The following is an 18,855-nucleotide window of genomic DNA, read 5'->3' as shown; positions in this document are numbered from 1 at the left end:
GGAGGAGCTGGCAGAGCTTCCTCAGACAGGGACCTGTGGGTTCGTCCTTGCTGGGTGCTCAGGCACTACCTTTCTGAGCCTCTATCTTCCAGCCCAACAGCCATTTCCGAGAGGGAGGGGCCCATGCCAGGTCTGGGGTCCCAAATGTCTGATCCCCACAGCCTCAGGTTGCTGTCCCCATCCCAGCTCCCCGTGGGGTCCTCAGGGTCCCCTACAGGCATCCATCTCCGCTCCTGGTGTATGTGGGGTGCAGCTAATGGACTTGGCAGGGCCAGGAGGTAATTAACAGGGAGGGGGCGCCATGAATGACAATGAAATCCACCAGCTATGAGTGATAGAGGCTGTGAGTGTGCCTGTGGGTGTGCTGTGCTGCCATCAGGGGGGCTGGTGGTGTGGGGCGGCGAGCCCCCTCGTCCCCACCCAGGACAAGGCCCAGCCCAGATCCCCTGAAGGGGGCCGAGTGACTGGCTTCCCCTCTGGACCCAGGTCAATGAAAGCTATCCAGTTCCCTCTCCATGCCCTCCTGGAATTTTCCCTTCTCTGTCCTAACCTTGTTCCCAGAATCCCTCACCTCACCTGCCCAGCTTTTCCAGCAAGACCTCCAGATGTGGCTTTAAGGGCGGATGCCCTGGTGTTCTGGACCTTGGAAATGCTCCACGGTCCCTGGCAGGTCCCTTCTGCTCCCGGCCCTCCATCCCCTCTACCTCAGTGATGGCCTCAGTCCTGCTCAGTGTGGGCTGGACCTCAAAGCCCTGTGCCTCTACCCACAGAGTCTCCCAGGCTGGGAGGGTCCCCTCAGCCCCCATCCCTGGAGAGAGGCTCAAGGGATCAATCAGGCAGAGAAGGTGGGAAGTAGGGAGAGTGGGTGAGACAAATGCCCCGAGTCCACGCTGTTCTCCAGGACACTGTCGGATTCTGCTGCCTGTCCCACTCGTCTGTCCCCCTCTGTCCGTCTGTCTGTGTCTCCCTTCTGCCATCTCCTTCTGCAGTCTCTGTGAGTCTCCACGTCTGCAGGTCCTGTCTGTCTGTCTGCACTCTCTGTACTGTCCCCAGGCTCACCTGTCAGACCTGACCCCCACCGTGTCTCTCCCACCAGGTCCCCACCCCCTCTCTCCCGAAAGACCCCACCTGCTTAAGCCCTCACAGGGTGGTGCCGACCCTCCCAGCCCACCCCAGGGCAGGACAGGGGGGCCTGCGAACTTGCCCTCAGCAACCAGACCCCCCATCAATCAGCCTGCAGCCCTGGTCAGACCTCCATTAGCATTAAGCAGCCTGGACAAGAGGCAGACACCATCGGGCTAGGCCTAGGGGTGATAAGACCCAGATTGAATCACCGTGTGGGGGGAGCTGGGCACCCAGGGACAAAAGGCAGCCATGCCATTAGCCCCGAGGAGCTGTGGGGAGCATGGGTTATTGCAGGAGCCGGGCAGGTGATTGGAAGTGATGGGCTGGGGGGGGCCACTCAGGGAGGCCAGTGGGGGTGGAATGGGGCCGGGAGATGGCTTTGTCCACCCCTGCCTCTGGGGGCTGACCTCAAGGCACGGAGAGCCAAGAAGGGTGCGGGGCAGAGGGGGAACGGGGTCCCGCCGCCCTCACTGTCCCTTTACCCCGTTCCTTCCTGCCCCTGCCACATGTGCGCACACACGTACATGCACGTACACATACATGTGCACCCACACGTGTATACACGTGCGCACACCGTGTGCACACACTCCCTCACACACGCGGACATACATACAAGCACTCTCTTCCTCTCTCTGTGTCTCTCTTCCTCTCCCTCGCCCCTTTCTCCCACTGTGTGCTTGCTCTCACACCGCCACCCCCACCCTGTCCACCAGACATCTGACTCCCATCCCTCCCACTGCAGCACCAGCCTCTTGAATGTAAAGTACTGAGACGGGCAATTAGAGTCCGGAGGCCTGGGAAGCTTGACCTGAAGCTGCCTCACCACCACCAGGTCAGCAAGGTGACCTCAGGACTGGGAGGCCGGCCACAGCTACAGGTGGAGGTGACAGCTGCATGGAGTAAGGGTAGGCGCCGAGGGGAACCAGCAGGGCTGGATCCCAGAGTTGTCCCCTCCGGGAGTCCCAATACCCCCCTCCCGGAACAATGTCATCCCAAGAATTGGCAAGAGACACAGCCAAGGGATAATAAATATAATTGCTGTGACGGAGCCCAGCCTAGAGAAGAGGGCACCCTCCCTCCCAGACCTCACCTGGCCCCTCCCGCATGCTGAGGGGGATTTAGAGGCTCTGAGGTCAGGCTGGGGCTGCTGGGAGCCGCCCCCAGCGCTGGGCCAGCGCCTAGCCCAGGACGTCCAGGTAGACGGGGGGCGCCCGGGCCAGGGCCTGCAGCCGGGCATGCACATCCTTGATGCTGTGGCGCTGCTGGGGCTCCCGCTGCCAGCAGCCCCGCATGATGGCATAGACCTCCGGTGGGCAGGCACGCGGCCGCTCCAGCTCCCGTCCCTGTGTGATGCACTCAATTGCCTGGGGCCACCGGAAGGAGAGAGAAGAGGACACACTGGGCTGGGTGCAGGAGAGGAAGCCAGCCCCAGTACTGCCCCTGCCTCACTGAGGCTCCCAAGGCAGGTGCCAGAATAAGCCTGGGCCTCCTGGCACTAAGAATCTAAAAGGATGCAGTGAACCCCAAGATTCCTTTCCGCTCTGATACTGAGCAGTGGAACGGATGAAGGCTAAACAGACCCGGGAAGGTGGGGCTGGGGGTAGGACGGCTTCCCGAAGGACTAGAATCAGACTCTCAGAAGACCTGCCAGGTGGGCTGACGAAGGGAGGGGCCAAGGCCTTTGCCAAATCCATCAGCCTCCTGTCAAGGGCTGAATGGAGGAAAGGGAGGGTCCTCCACCTCAGCCCCAGAAGGCAAAATGAGCAAGACTGCAGCTCAGGGCCTCGAAAATGGCTGCCTTGCATTTGAAGGTGGAAGGCAACCCCACTTCCTTTTCTCTCTTGTAGGCACCGCTCTGTGGCGACCTAGCTCCTCCAAAAAGAAACGGCAGCAGGAAAGATCAGAGTGAGACTGCAGGAAGGACCGCTAGAGCTGCTAAGGGATCTAAAGAAGGAGAGATGGTGGGAGGGAGCTGGAGGCAGGGGCCTGGAGCTCTTCCCCCTTCTTCCCTCCCTCCGCATTAGAGGACTCGGGTTATAGACAGCAGTGATTCCATTCCTTCTCTCAGTGCTTGAGAAAATTAAAATCTATAACCCTCTCCCCCACCCTACCAGCCTCCAGGGAGCAGACTGCATTAGGAGAAGAAATGGAAACTGACAGCTGCGAGCCAAGGAGGGGGCGGGAGGAACTGCTCTGGAAGACAGAACACCTGGGGCCTGCTCTGGCTATGTCCAGCTGGGAGAGGGGGCAAGCCGGTCCTTCCTACAGTCTAACGTCCAGCCTTCCCGCTGCAGCGCCAGGCCCTCCTGCTGTGCTCCTCTTCCCGTGCCTCTCCCTTCCACCCCGATAATCCTGTTAGGTCTACAAAATGCAGCCAGGGACGGGGTCTGGGCTCCATTGATAAAGGGCTTTGAGGTTCCTCCAGGATCCAGGTGAGCCTGGTGATCCAGGGGTAAATGGAGGCAAGAACAGCAGAGCGAAGAATGCAAGAACGAACAGTGTCTGCAGGATGGTGCCCGCGGGCAGGGGGATGAGAGGCAGAAGGGGATGGAGTGCTCCTAGAAGAGCCCCCAAGGGGCAGGAAGGGAGGCGGCCGGGGAGACCACGGGCGGGCTGACCTCGGTGTTGGAGAGCTGGTACCAGGGCTGCTTGCCGTAGGTGAAGATCTCCCAGAGCAGCACGCCGAAGCTCCACACGTCGCTCTCGGTCGTGAACTTGCGGTAGAGGATGCTCTCGGGTGGCATCCAGCGGATGGGCAGCATGGTGCGGCCTCCCACCTGCGGCGGGCGGGCGGGCGCGTCACCTCCCGGGGCGCCCCTGCGCAGGCGCTCCGGCACAGACCCGCCCCCAGCGCCGTCAGTAAGAACACGGGCTGAGAGGGAAAACTGGCGGTGCCAGGTCGTCCGGGTGGCGGAGCCAGCCTCTCCTCCACTGGGGGCCCAGGAGCCAGGGGCCAGGTTTAGCCGGAGGGTCTCGGGCCCACGGCGCCGGAGGAATAAGCGGGCATGCCTGGCAAGCGCGGGCTCTGGGCGGGGACTCGGCCTCCGGGTGGGGCGGGCCGGGGCTGGGACCCAAGACCCTTACGCGGTAGTAGTCGGTGCTGTAGATATCTCTGCTCATGCCGAAATCGCCGATCTTAACCACCAGGCCCTGCCCCACCAGACAGTTGCGCGTGGCCAGGTCCCGATGCACGAAGTGCAGTCCCGCCAGGTACACCATCCCCGTAGCGACCTGGCTAGCCACGGCCAGCAGCTGCCCCAGACCCAGGGGGCCTGGAGCCACGTCCTCCCCGCCGGCCAGGAGCTTGGCATCCGGCCCGTGGGACCTGCGAAAGAGAGGGAGAAGGGGTGGGCCGGGGGGTGACAGTCCCCAGGAGCCTGGGGGCTGGGGTGGAACGGGGGAGGGGACTCAAGGGTCCGGAAGTGGAGGAAGGAAGGCACAAGAGAGGCTGCTGTCTGAAGGGGTAGCCAGCCAGCTGGCAGCGGTGCCCAGCTCCAACGCTCCCCCCAGGGCGCACACCTCCCACATTCATGCCTTCCTCTCATGAACTCCACCCCCAGCATCCAGCTGCCCACTGACCCCACATCTCTTGCCCATGCACACCTCCCACCCCCAGCCTGCCCCTGCCTCAGGGAAGGGGACCTCCCCCACCCAGCTCTGAGCCTGAAACCTGGGAGCCCTCCTGGATTCCTGTCTCTCTCACCTTTGCTGTGGGGTCGTCCTTCCTTCGAAAAGGTTCCAGGGTGCCCTCCCCCAACAACCACCACTCCAGAGCAGTCCCTAATCACTAATCCCATTGCCCAGTATTCCTTCTTCTGAACGTTTGCCTGTGCAGCTGGCTTTGCCCTGCTGCCCTTTCCAACTGGCTAGCTTTCTCCTCATTCATTTACTTCTTCATTCATGCCAGGCATTTGTTAAACATCTCCAGTGTGCCAAGCACCAGAGTACAGTGGAGAGTAGGACGCAGTGTGAGGAGAACACCTGACCTGCACTCAGGGTAGGGATGGAAGAAGTCAGGGGAGGCTTCCTGGAGGAAGAGCCATCTACACCTAGACTCCAGCCCTGAGGAATAGCGGTGGGAAGGGGTCAGGGACAGGAGTGGATGAAGTGGCTGGGAGGGAGGCCCAGTGTGCCAGGCAGAGGGAACGATAAGTACAAGGGACCAGAGGCAAGAAGGAACAAATGGCCCTCCTAGGGGAAGTCTTCCAGACTTGTCTAGGAGCTTTCATGATGCCCTCCTTTGGTTCCCCCTGTGCTCTATCCAGCTTTTCGAGCAGCTTCTCCCACTGTCTGGGCCCCCGATGGTGGCCTGCATCCCTGGAACCCAGCACTGAGGCCACCCAGTGCCTGGTGAGCAGGGTTCCTCTGGCTCCTCCTGACTGGTTCCCCTGAGCTAACCCACCTCCATGCTCGCCTCCTCCCCACACCTTCCAGGGGCCCCTCCCACCTCAGAGAAGCTGGGACTCCAGCTCTCTCCCAGCTGCCTTCTGCAGCCTGACTGCATGAATGACCCATCACTCCCACGGAGTGTTTGGGGACCAAAGGACGACCATCCACTGTGTGACATCCACAATGTGACAATCACACTGTGCCTTCTCGTCTAGAACCACAGCTCTCTGGGTAGGGAAACTGAGGCCAAAGAGGAAAGCTGCCTGGCAAAGAAGGCTCAGCTAAGAAGCCACAGCTGCTTGCAAACCCTGGCCTCTCTCTGGGGCCTGCTGCCCCATCCTCACAGGGGACCATCTCATCACGTTCAGGGGATGAAAGCAGGGTTCCGCCTGGGGTCCTGTCCCCCGGGGCCATTCCTACCTATGTGCTTGGGCACGTCACTTAACCTCTCTAAGCCTCATTGTGAAAGGGGCACATTTCTTGAAGTTATTAAAAGGGTCTGCACAAATTAGTAAACGTGTCAGAGCCAAAGAAATGAATTTTTGGTAACTTTCTTCAAGTATAAATTGCCATGTATGCCTGGAGACTAACACACACATGCATATTTATGTAATTGCACAGACATGTGCATGCCAGCACAGACAGCCATGAGGGTGGCTGCAAAGTTAACAGAAAGTGCCAGATAAGCGCTTGTCCTGCAGGCGGGGCCGCTGTGCCCACGCACAGGCACGCCCTCTCTGCCAAGCCCACCCATCCTGAGGTCTTAGCTCCTGACTTCCACCACCCTGGCCTTTGCACGGCTGTCCCCACGTTCCCACGCCTGCCTCCTTGAGAACACGTGCCTCCCTGCTCCTTCCTGGGGCACCCCCCTCGGTTTAGCAGACCTGCAGGGACGTGACTGCAGGGCTCAGAGCCGCTCTTACCGGAGGAAGCGGTTGAGGTCCCCGTGCCGCATGTACTCGAACACCATGAGCAGCGGGCGGCCCTCGGTGCAGACGCCGAAGAAGCGCACGACGTGCTGGTGCTGAAGCAGGGTGAGCAGCTCTGCCTCGCGCTGGAAGTCCTGCCGCGCGCTCTCCGAGGCCTCCTTTAGCGCCTGAGGGGGTCGGAGGCGGGACTGAGCCCTCAGACGCCTCCTTCCGCGCCGGGTGGGGGGCAGGCCCTGGTCCTGAGCCCATCCCCAGCCTGAGCAGCTGTCCTGGGACAACGGCCAAGGTCTTACCTTGACAGCCACCAGCATCTTGTCCTGCTCAGGCAGCAGGTGGTGGCACTCGGCAAGGAAGACCTTCCCGAAGGCGCCCTCGCCCAGCTCCCACTTGAGCACGATGTCCCGGCGCTTGATGTGGCGAACACCTGGGGGGCCTCTCAGGGTCAGGGGCAGGCAGGGGCCCCAGGCTCCCGAAGGATGGTGAAGGGCCGGGACAGGGCTGTGCGCTGCACGAGGGCCCCATGCAAGGGGCCGGATGGGGGCTGAAACCGAGCCTTCACTTCTTCACCAAGCCCCACGCGAGGTGTGCACAGGGGTAGGGGTGGGGTGGGAGTGGGGCGGGCGAGGTGAGGCGTGTTCAGGCCTGGGGTGGGCAAAGGCGATGGCACAGGCTTCTACACACACACGCACATGCGCACGCACAGACGTGCACACACACAGACACAGACACGTGCTCACACACACACGTGCATGCATGCGTAGTCTTGCCCCCACCCTAGACCCAGCATAACCCCTCACAGGCATCACTGAAATATTGTGGGTTCTCAATAATGTGGCCTTGCAGCCCGGAGCCTTTGCCCTCGATGGGTGACAAGGAGCTGCCACCCAGTGTCATGAAATGCAGGGACATGGCCAGTCCATCCTCTGGAGCCAGCACGGCGGGGCCTAGGGGCGAGACACAGCCACACGGCGGGGTCACAGCACAGGCACACACCCTGGCCCCTGCCAGGTTGCAGGATGCCAGGGGACCCCACCTTGTAATTTGTAGGGGAAGGAACAGAGGAGCCAGGGAGCAAGACAGCCAGCAGGGGGAAGGGGAGGCGCTCCAGCCTCTCTGCCTGGCTCCTGTCCAAGCCCAGGCCCCGTGGGCCACCAAAGAACTCCCCCACTGCCCCCCCAGAGCTCAGACCCACTTAGTGTTTGACTGCAGTCCAGCCACCAATTAGCATGTGCTGCCGCTGAAACTACCCCAGCACCAGCCCGACACACTCACAGGGCAGCCCCTGCCAGGCCCTGGTACACCCCAAACACACTCGCTAAATTCCGTGTGTGCACAGCCCCCCCACCCAAAGCAGAGTCAGGAAGAGCCGGTGGGAAACCAAGCCAGTGACAGCCTGGCAGGCAGCCCCCTGAAGCCCCTCCACTCACGGTTTATCCCAAACTTGTTCCTCCGTCCGCATTTGCTGAGCACGAGAAATAGTGTAGAAAGGAAGAGGCAGGCAAAGACAGCCAGGCCCACGGCCACTGAGACCTGCGGGCGGGGGCGGTTAGTCTCGGCGCCCGCCTCCCCGAGCTCCCACAGCAGACTGTCTGTCCATCCTGCACAGGAGCCCAGCGCCAGGCCTCCTCCTCCCCTGGGCCCCGCGCTGTGGCTGAGCATGCGGGTGGCTGGCCCAGCTCAGGCCGGACCATTGTGGTCCCCATGCTCTGACCAGAAGTGACATGCAGAAGAGCCTCCAGCCCGGCCACCTGTTGCCAAGTCCTGGGCAAGCCTTCACTTCCCGTGCTCACCCCAAAAGGTGTCTCATCCTTCTTCTCCACCGGGTCTCCAGACGTGCTGTTAGTATCTGTTGGGTACACCGGGCAGGAGGTGGGCCTTGGCATATGCCATGTCTCCTCAGCAGCTCCCCACCCTGGCCCCAGCTGACCCCTCGGAACTCAGGTCAGCGGTACCCCCTGCCCCAGCCGTGGCTCCAGTGACCAGACAGAACGTGCCTCCAGCCCGGGCTACTCACCCACTGGTGAAAAGGAGACTGCAGCAGGAGGGAGGAGAGAAAGCAGTCAGGTGGGGGAGGAGAGCAGTGAGTCCCCTGCCCCCCTCAGGACTCATCCCTCCATGGACTGGGGGTGGGAAGGGGCTTGGGTGCTGGACCTCCAGCAAGAGGATGCATGTGGTCATTTTCCAGCTGGGCTGTGGGTGCCCTGGAATGAGGCTGTCTGCAGCCAGCCAAGTGAATGGGACAGATGGGGTTCAGGACTCCTGGGGTGTGGGGGAGGCGGGGCCAGGAGGCCAGTGCAGGGCTGCACCCCGACTCCAGGCTCCTTTCTGTGTGGGACTAGGCACGCCCACTTCTGGGGTCAGGATTACCGCAGGAAGGGGGCCAGGCCTTCCTGGAGACCAGGATGTGTACCCAGGTGGAGCCCAGGGAGTGGGGCAAGGTTCAGCGCGGCCCTCGCACCAGGGATGGGATCCTCGGGGTTGAACTCGAATGGGTTGTCCATGAAGGCGGCCATGACCGAGGCGGCGGCCTGGCCCAAGGGGTTGGCGGCCAGCAGCGTGTAGTTGCCATTGTTGACGTGGGTGGGTTGGTTGAGGCGCAGGCACCCGTGACGCATGGTCTCATTGGCTGCAGGCTCCAGGAACTCGGTGAAGATGAAGCTGGTCTCGTTGAGCACGGAACCGTTGAAGAGCCAGCGCAGAGAGGGCGCCGGCTGGCCATCCACCGAGAAGGGGATACACCAGTGGTGCATCTCCACCGGGTTGTGTAGCCGCACTGTGGCGGGGACTGTGGGCCAGAGAGAGGGAGCTGAGAGTGCAGAGACGGACCAGACTGCCAGACCTGACATGTCCAGGGGCTGCAGGGGTGGAGGGTCAGGGACAGAAATCTGGGGGAGGGCTAAGAGAACAAGGTCAGCAGGCCCTAAGAAAGTCACGAGCAGAGAGGTTTTTAAAGAAAGTTGGCAGTAAATCTTAACTAAATTGGGCAGCAGGTGTATAACATTCAGAGGCTCAAAGAAAAGCGGTGGGCCTGAGGTGAGTAACAGCCCTGGACAAGTGGAAACGCCAGCTTCTGGAAACGAAACATGGAGTCTTTTGGAAAAGAGATCTGGAAAAATTAAGTGTTATCAAGCTTAAGAAGATGAGAGAGGGCCTAAACATCAAACAAGCAAAAAGAAAAAAGAAAAAAAAGAGAGTTTAAAAGCTTTTTGAAAGAAGACATGGTTTTGCAATAGACCCAACCTGAAAGAGGCAAAGCCCCTTTCAGAAAAAGAATATACATAGACACACACGTGTGTACAGTTATTCTGGAATCCCGCCAGCTCATGCGCAGGAATATTATTCAGCAGTGAACTGAATGAAGTAAAACGACTCCTTTTAACATGGGCGAATCTTACAAATAAAATATGAGTGAAAGAAACTTAGACACAGAATAATAACACACGAGGTGTGTGAGTCCACCTGTAGCACGCAAAACCAGCGAAAGCATGCCAGGTGGATAGGGGAGCCCAGGGGCATGAAGTTATTTTTGAAAGCGAGGAAACAAGAGTCACAAAAGTCAGGATGGGCTGGAGAAAGGCGGGGCTCTGAAGGGGGAGAGGAAGGGCATGGGCGGGGAGCAGAATGGTTTAAAGTGTGTATGTTTTGTGCACGTCACTCCATACGTTATTGTCCATATTAAAGGAAGAAAAATTACATAACGTGGAAGATTTAACATAGTTTGCTGGCAGACATGGAGGAATTAGGCTGCGTGCCTAGAGAGGAAGTGGGGAGGGGGATGGCTTTTTCGAAACGGAGTCTGAGGGTTAAGGTCTTACAGAAGGTTTTACAAGGGACCCCCATGAAGGACAGGGGAGCAGCCCGGCCGCTGGCGCTGACAGCCTCAGGTAGCAAGACTTGGGCAAGGGGCCAAAAAGAAATCCTTCTCCATCCCACTGGCCTTGACAAGCCCCCAGGATTTCCCCCAAAGGATCAGGTTTTCATGGGAATCTGGAAACAGCTGGCAGAGAACAGCTGTGGAGCCACGCAGCCCCCCCTTTCCCCCAGGCCCCAGCCGCACATCCTCTTTTCAGGGAAGAGCGGGAGCCGGTGGGGGTGGGAGGAGGGCAGTCACGGGGACTCACAGGAGACGTTGACCTGGACAGAGACTTCAGCCCGGCCTACGTTGTTCTCCGCCCAGCAGGTCACGTTCTTTCTATTGAAGTCACTGGTGACATTGGCCAGGGTCAGCGTCACAGATGACAGATCCTCAGATCGCTGCACCAGGGGGAGAGGGGCAAACCAGGGAGGGCATCAGCTGGCTTCTGGCTGGGGGCTAGCTGATGTCGTTGGGCGCCCCTCTGGCTCCAGATGGAAAAGAGAGGAGGGTTCGTGGGGCGGGGAAGGAGAGCGGGGTGGGGGACAGTGGCTCCCCTCCTTTACAGCCTGTTCATAGACTCTCTCCTGGAACATTTATTTAGTGATCTGAAACATGGAGAACAACCAGTAACCTCAAGAAGGCACAAGGGACCCCAAATCGAAGCCACCCATCTGAGCAGCAAAGTAGATCTCGCAGATCCCACTCACTTGGGGGACAGCAGGGACCTCCCCAACTCCCCACTCCTGGTCTCCACACACTGCTGACACACTTAGTGTCAGGCCAGGGCAGGTCCGTCCGACACAAGAACATACAGTAGCAACAGGGCCTCTGGCCACCACGACAGACAGTGAAGTGAGAGAGGCAAAGTGACAGCATTCTGAATCATCGTGGAAAGATCAAATCCGTTTCACATTCTCTTCCTAAGAAACCATGACGTGTGGAAGTTATATGGCCTGAAGACAAACCTTAATCTTGCTGAATGGTGGTTTCCTTGTTTTGTAAGCAGAAGAGGTAGACAAAAACTCTTTGGACATTTTAGAAAGCACTTTTCATAAAATGATGAAAATAAATGAAGTAGTGGACAAATGCCACTTATCTGGAAATTTCGTAAGTGTGGAATCCCGTGACTAAAGCCCGAGGAGGAGAGGTTTCTCTGGGCCTCCACTGGAATGTGAGTTCAAAGCTGCTAGAAGCGCTGTCCAGCCTCTCCTGTAAGCTCTGGGTTGCGGCCCCGGGAGGAGAAGCCCTGCCCTAAGCTTCCCTTGGCTGCCCCATGTCCTCCAGCTCCCGCGGGGGGCGGGCGGTATGCCCTCTTCCCTCCAGCTGCTCTGCTACCCTTCACTCTCCTGAGCGTAACCAGCGTCCCCTCCCCTCGATTTAACCCAGTTAGAATGTGACTTTCTTTCTTCCATTATAGTTGACAATCGATATTATTTTATATTTAGTTCCAGGAGGGTGTGACTTTTCTATAGGAAGTTTCTAGGAAACACAGGTGGTAGCAAACACGTAGTTCTCCCAAGAGGAAAGCAAAATCCTGTAATTTTCCGAAAGAGATAGCTGGCCAAAGGTCTTCCCACTGACGGTCAGGCCCACTGACCTCCGGCCTCGGCCTTGCCCCCTTCCCACTGGCCACTCTCGGTGGTTTTGATCTTGGGAAGGAGGAACTACTCAGTGGCTAAGTGGCCTTCACCATGTCTGGACCCCCCTGCTCAGGGCTCCAGTGGTTCTTCCCGCGATATTGTCCCAGGGGCCTCCAGCAATTCTGGAGTGAGGGCCTCCCAACTGAACCCCACCCCCTGGGTCCCACTGGCCGGGCTCCTCCCAGGGGCTGCACGGCGTGTGTCTGTCCATATGGGGACAGCCATTTGGGCGGGCAGAGCCTACTGTTGGCCCTTTCTGACCTTGTCAGCCTGGCTTCCTGAGCCTGTGGTCACGGCCCACTGCCCGCCTGAGGACACAGGCAAGCCTGGAAAGGTGCCCAATGACACAAGTGAATGACAGGGACAGAGGCCGAGTGGCCAGGGGCAGTCAGGACAGCAAGCCCGTCACATCCACCTCAGATCACAGATAAGAAAACCAAAGTACAGGTGGATTCCAGGGTTTTTCCAAAAGTCACTCTAAGAATTGATTAGTCAGCCGCTGGAAGCAGACCTGTGCCTCCCTGGCTAACACGCTCATCACACACCTGCTCATCACACACCCAAGAAGGTGCTGCTTCCAGAACCTGCAGAAAAAGCCGGAAGGCCCCAAGGACGTGCCTGGGTGCAGGACCACGGACAGTGCCCTCCCCACGGCCTTTCAGCTTCCTTACCTAGAAAGGGGACGGGTGGGAGGGAGGGTCTGTGGGGTCCCCTCCGCCCCACAGGGGAGGGCTCTGTGAGCATCTGCCTTGCAGCCAGCACCGAGTTCAGAGATGGCCCCCAGGCTGCCCCAGTGCCCTCCGGAGGCCAGTGCCTGGGGCAGCCCCACAGCTGAGCCTGAGCCCTGAGGGTCTAAACGGGCTCTGTCCATCCCTCGCCCTCTGTGTGCTCCTTTATCCGTGGTCTCTTTCCCTCTTTGTCCCCTGTGCCCTGCGCAGGAGTCTCCTGGGAGCGGGGAAGGGGCAGCGCCGTGCAGGGCTTCTCACCGTCTCTCTGGCCGACTCCTCCAGCTCCGTGAAGATCCAGCCAGCCCCCTCCAGGTCCCGTCCCTCCACCTGGCACTGCAGCAGCATGTCGTCCCCCACGTCCACAGTGGCGTTGGGCATCCAGATCTTCAGCATGGGCACGACTGGTGGCCCAGCATGCCCCAGGTGGGTTAGAGCAGGGAGTGGCTTCAGAACCCCACCCCAGGGCAGTGCTGCCGCCCCCCATTTCCTCAGTGACCCCAATGCCCCCAACCTTCAGTTTCCCCAGCTCTTGCCAGTCCAGTGCCCAGTGTCCAGGCCCCCTTCCATGCGGGCCCCAGCCCTGCTCTGTGCCCTGTCCCCAAGCACACAGCCCCTTATGCCACCTCCAGCACCTACCGCAGCTGGTGTTGGACAGGGGGTGCAAGGACCCCGGCATGAAACACCGCAGCCCCTGTTCACGGATGCCGCCCAGGACCTCCTCCTCCCAGCGCCGCAGCCAGTGCAAGGCACAGGAACAGTTCAGAGGATTGTCCGATAGATCTCTGGGGGAGGGGGGGAGACACCCAGGGAGTCAGGGAAGGGGCAGGTGTGGGCCTGAGGCGCCCCAGCAAGAGGGGTGCCGTTGGACAGAGGGAAGGAATGGGGATGGAGGAGTGGTCCTCCCACCAAACCCCTAACAAGTCCTTATGAAAAGAGAGAATGCAGCAAGTCAGCTGGCTGTGGGCCATGTGGCATTCTCTTACCCCGGGCTCCCCAGGGACAGTCCAGGTGACAAGGAGGAAGGACACTGCCTCCCCGAGGGACCCAGAGGCCTTGGGTGCTCCCCAAGCGCATGGCCCATGGCTGACCCCCATCCCATGTGCACAGGCAGTGGGCAGCCCCCAGCCTCCTGAGCTCACGCAGAATCAGTGGTCCAGGGCACTGCTCCCAGAGCAGAAACCCCCTCAAGGTGGCCTGCAGCCCCTGCTTTGATGGGAGCTCAGAGGCGGACAGGGAGGCCCCAGGCCACCGCCCCCACCCCCGCGCGGTTCACATGGACACGCGCGCGCACACATACAGACACACACACAAACACACGGGTACGCCTGCCCCTGGAAGCCCCCGCACTCACAGTTCCTGTAAGGACAAGCCCTGGACGGTTTTCCAGGAGAGGGACTTCAGAGCATTGGAGGACAGATTCCTGGGGGAGTTGAGACAGGGAGACAGACCTGAGCCCCAGACCTCGCTCTGGGCCAGCATGAGGGAGGGGAGGAGCCAGGAGGAAGCTGACAACCAGAACCAGCGGGAGGCGCCGGGGGTGGGGACAGGTTAGGCTTCTTCCTGGGACAACAAGGGTTCACCCCACTTAACCCCTCCCCAGACCCCAGGGAGGGGGTCTCAGGGAACAGCTGCTGCCCCCCCACCCTTGGCCCCAGCTGGCAAAGTGCTGAGGCCCCAGCTGGGGGACCGGCTCCATCTGCGCTCCCATCCCCACAGAGCCCTGACGGGGCCAGAGGAGGGGCAGGCCATGTCTCCCACACCCCTTGCCCCCTAGCGGTTGACAAGGGTTTCAGAGCACGTCCTTAGGTCTCCTCCCCACTCCTCCTTCCTTCCCCTCCTCAGCCACTAAGACAAATGGGCTGGAAGGGGCCCGGCCCAAGCCCCCAGTTGTAGAGATGGAGAAGTGAGCTGGGGGTGGGCTGCTCCCCACACAGGAAGCTGGTACCTTGCACCAGCCTGCCACTCCTGGGCCCTTCTGCCTCTGACGGGCCTACCCTGACCCCTCTCCTTGCCTAGTTGCCCTGCAGTGTGTGGGGGCTGGGTGGGAAAGGCGCCTCCACACCCCAGTCAGAAATGCCGACCACGTTAGCACCAGACAGAGCTCAGTGTGCTTCTGTCCTGCCACTTACGGCTGTGTGACCACAGGCCAGAGCTGCCTCTCTGAGTCCCAGCCTCCTCATCTATAACACGGGGTGACACTCTCTCTTACCAGGTCATTAAGTAGCGTGAGGTACACAGTTTTAACTGAAGCCCCCAGGATGCAGTCAGGATGTGACGTCACCTTAGTTTTTGCTGTTGTCTTTGCTAAATCATTGGTCACGACAGTTTAGAGTTCCCAGCACAACCACAGGAATGGCCGGCCCCACCACCCTCCCCATCTCTCCACCCACCGCCCACCCTGTGCAGGAGAGGGGCCACCAGGGACTGACTCCCAGGGTCTCCCTTCACAAGTCTCTCCTGGCCATCTGTCCCCTCCCTGTCCTGAGCTGTGACTCCCCAAAATGGGGAAGGTGGTGAGTGGCAGGTCTGACAGTCCAGCTCCCAGGCTATCCCAGGGGCTGGGAGGGGGTGGGAGATGGAGTCCCAGCCACACCCCAGGGTCCTGGCCGCCCCCTCCCCCCGTGCCCCAGTCCATGTGTATCTGAACCCTGGGAAGCAAAATAGGGCAGGCACCTAGAAAGTCTTCCTGCAGCACGAAGCATGGACATGAGACAGCAAGAAGGACCAAGCTGGCAGGAGTGGGAGCTGAGAGAAGTGCCATCCCCAGAGGGGATGAGAAGAAGCCCCAGGCTGGAGCCTTTCTCAGAACAGGTCCCCGGGGAGGCCCAGCCCATTAGCCGCCCAAGTCTGGGTGGCCTCCCACCCCTTCTGCCCAGCCCTGGCCACTCACAGACGACTGAGCTGAGGGGTGAAATGGAATGCATCTGGCGCCACGAAATGGAGGCCACTCTTCACGATGGAGCTGGGGACGGGAGCAGCAGGGTCAGCTACCGGGGCCCTGGCCACTGCCCACGCCGGCCCCCAGCCCCCGTGCGGAGCCCTGGACCCTTCCCAGCCCTCACAGCTTCCCCGGCTGCACTGGCCGTGACCTCCGCCAGCCCCTGGGCCCTCCCAGGCCCCTGGGTCGCTGAGCCCAGCCTGACCCTCTGCCCTCCAGGCTCCGCACTACGCCCCACTCCACAGAGCCCCGCCGCTCACAGGTTTCTCAGCTCCCCCAGGCCCCTCAGGTGAGTGAGGTTCAGATGCCGGAGCTGCGTCTCGTTCTCGATGTAGCTGTGGGGACAGGGGACGGGAGTCAGCGGAGGCCACCCCCCCCCTAAGTACCCCCCCACCTGCCCCTCACAGTCACATGTATGCACACTCATGCACAGACCTGTTTACACGCAGACACAAGCACGGGCATGCACACACACAGACACAGAGACACACCTCCTACACAGGTGTACACACACCTGCATGCCCACACCCTCACACGGGCACACGTATGCATTTCATGTACACACACATGTGACAAATGCGCACGCTCACATTCACAAACACATGGCCTGGCGTTCTACTTTCACACAAGGCCTCTCCCGCACATGCTCAAGGGGGTCACGCTGAAACATTGCTGCCACAGCCCCGCCCAGCACACGGGACACCCACGGTCATGCAAACCTGTGTGCCCAAACACGCCCGCTCGGGGCCACTACCTGGTCTCACCTGTGTTGCTACACACACACACACACACACACACACACACACACATCCCACCCTCTCCCCGTGCCCACCCTCAAGCAGCAATCCATAGTCCCCCCCACCCCCACCTCTCAGCAGAGCAAGCAGAGGCATAGAGGCTGTCAGTCAGGGATGCTTTGACCCCCTCCCTGCCCAGGAGGGACCCAGGAAGGAGGAGAGGGGCAGTAAAGGGGCACGGACTGGCTGGCTTACACAGTGAGAGAGCAATGGGAAGACTCAACAGGGCGGGGTGGCAGCACAACAGACAGTGAGGCAGGCACTGAGAAAGAGATACTGACAGGAAGAGACTGGCAGGGAGAGAGAGACAGGCAAGGAGCAAAACAGATAAGGAAAGGGAGACAGAGAGACAGAGAGATAAGGACAGAGCCAGAGAGCCAAGATAGGGAGATGAGAACGAAGAAGGAAGAGAGGCCCGGCTGGGTGGGGGGCTGCTGGCGCCCTGGGTCCTGGATCCCGCACGCCAGGGAGTTCCTGAGAACTCAGCTTCTTGCAGAGTACTTGCCCCACACACAGGCGCCCAGTGCCAGGCCCCTGACTCACTGCCTGTCTCAGCACTCTCCCCCACTCCTACTTTCCCTAACTTGTGGGAACCAGGCCCAGCCTGAGTGACCCTTTCCTCCTCCCCCCTTCACAGCCGTGGCCCCAGTGGACAGCTGGGTACCAGGCCCGCAGTCCCCTGGGAATAACCTCCAGTGACTGGGAGGGAGAGTAAGTCTCTGTCCAGAGCTATAGGGACCCAGGGAGGGGTGAGAAAGCTGTCAGGCAGCGTGCTCAAAGCTGCCCCATTCGTTTGGATTCGTAATCAATCTGTCTATTCGAGTCCATTATCTCCTCGTTAGCTCTGCGAGTGCGGGAGGAGGAGGGGGCCCAGCGTGTGCAGGCTGAGGCACAGGTCAGGCTGCCGCCCCACCCAGAGGGACCCCTCCTCACCACCCTGCGTGAGTCCTAGTCCCAGCCCCAGCCCGTCCACGCGCCCCCCACCCCACGCTGGACCCACTTGGGGCTTGGAAGGGAACTGGGAGATGAGAGCGCTGGTGGGACCATTCAGAAGCCTGGGCCGTGGTGTGAAGGCCCAGGGGGATGATGAGTGGACCGGACCGGGGCAGCCTGGATCTCATGCTCCCTGCCGTTATGCAGGGACCTAGGCCCCGACCAAGACAAGGCCCTCTCTTCTCCTCCTGGTCTCCCTAGGGCCGTTAGAGAGATGGAGTACCTTCCCGTTAATTACCACGAGATACCCGAGTAACTCGGTGCCAATTATGGAATGCTTCTCAAGTAACTTCCAGACAGTGACGGCACTACCTTGCACACCTTCCAGCCCGTCCATCACCGCCTAAGGCCAGGGTTCCTCGTCCACCCTGTAAGCCCCAGGCCAGAGGAAGATATTCTAGCATGTCCTCCTCTCTTCTAGAAGTCCTGCTGGCCCCATTAGCCAAACAGAATACTCAAGTATTTTTCAGCCATCAGCATGTGATGCTTGAGTACCTCTAGGCCAATTATTACAGAATACTCCCATAGGTTTCACCAGCTGCTAAAAAGTACTTGAGTATTTTGTGACCGATTACTGCAGAATGCTGGAGATTCCTCCCAGTCTGAGGCCTGACACCCTGCCCCAAGTAGGGAGACAGGGTGGAAAGGGAGAGGGGGGTGAGGAGAGACAAGGGGGGAGTCCCATTTCATACATCCGAAGCAAGGGGTCGAGGAGACAGGAGGTAGTGGCTATGGGGAGAAGAGAGCTCAGCCTCCAAGCTATGACTTTTCACCTCCTCCCACTTTTCCAGTTCAATTCCCAATTGCAGGGGGAACAGTTGGGGTTGCCTGGTCATGACAAGGAAGAGGGGGTGGGGACTGGTTTCCCCATGGAAAGGGGATAAGGCCGGAAGGACCAAACTGAAGGGTCCACGTCCCTCCCAGCAGCTAACCACGTCCCTCCCAGCTCTGCCTGGCTCCAGGAGGCGGCTTCCACATCGCTGGGCTTTCCCAGAACTGGCCACGGAGAGCGCCCCTTACTCTCCCCGAAGCCTGTGCCCCAGCCACACTGAGCTCTAACCCACGTCCAGCAGGAACTGCGGGAGCACAGCCAACCGCAGCGCCCGCCCTTCCTGACCACGGGCGAGTCCGCGCCCTCGGGGCACGGCTATGCGCGCCGGTCCCCGCGATCCCCCGCTCGCGGACACTCACAGTTCCGTAAGGTTCTCGGTGCCCGGCAGGTGGCGGAGGCTATCCAGGGCCCCAGTCCGGGTGCAGCGCAGCCCCGAAGGGCCGTGGGGGCAGCAGACATCAGAGCAGGGTGCGGCGCCCGCAGATGCCAGCATCAGCCAGGCCAGCAGGCTGCCCGGGCCCGTAGGCCGGCCGTGCCGGCCAAGCTGCCGGCGCCCACCGCCTCGCAGCATCGCTGCGACGCTCGCCTCGCCCCGCGGGCCGCCGTCTGTGCGCTCCAGCAGCGGGCG

The 18,855-nt window shown here is 60.4% G+C and overlaps 1 protein-coding gene across 1 annotated transcript; it reads right to left on the bottom strand.

Moving 5' to 3' along the window:
* Positions 1–2,141: 2,141 nt before the first annotated feature.
* On the bottom strand, positions 2,142–18,854 carry NTRK1 (neurotrophic receptor tyrosine kinase 1). Its single transcript, XM_033091995.1, has 17 exons — positions 18,587–18,854; positions 15,866–15,940; positions 15,558–15,629; positions 14,019–14,087; positions 13,304–13,449; positions 12,926–13,068; positions 10,565–10,697; positions 8,902–9,228; positions 8,458–8,475; positions 8,234–8,289; positions 7,871–7,973; positions 7,241–7,387; positions 6,737–6,867; positions 6,438–6,610; positions 4,210–4,450; positions 3,744–3,902; positions 2,142–2,489 (listed from the first exon to the last, which is right to left on the bottom strand). Exons 1-17 carry the CDS (start codon positions 18,796–18,798, stop codon positions 2,304–2,306), a joined length of 2,391 nt encoding a protein of 796 aa, XP_032947886.1. The 5' UTR covers positions 18,799–18,854; the 3' UTR covers positions 2,142–2,303.
* Between the last annotated feature and the right edge of the window lies 1 nt (position 18,855).

This window comes from Rhinolophus ferrumequinum, chromosome 22, assembly GCF_004115265.2.
Source record: "Rhinolophus ferrumequinum isolate MPI-CBG mRhiFer1 chromosome 22, mRhiFer1_v1.p, whole genome shotgun sequence".
In the NCBI taxonomy this organism is placed as follows: domain Eukaryota; kingdom Metazoa; phylum Chordata; class Mammalia; order Chiroptera; family Rhinolophidae; genus Rhinolophus; species Rhinolophus ferrumequinum.
Note: the sequence above shows the minus strand (reverse complement) of the source record. Positions and strands in the feature narration are given on the sequence as shown.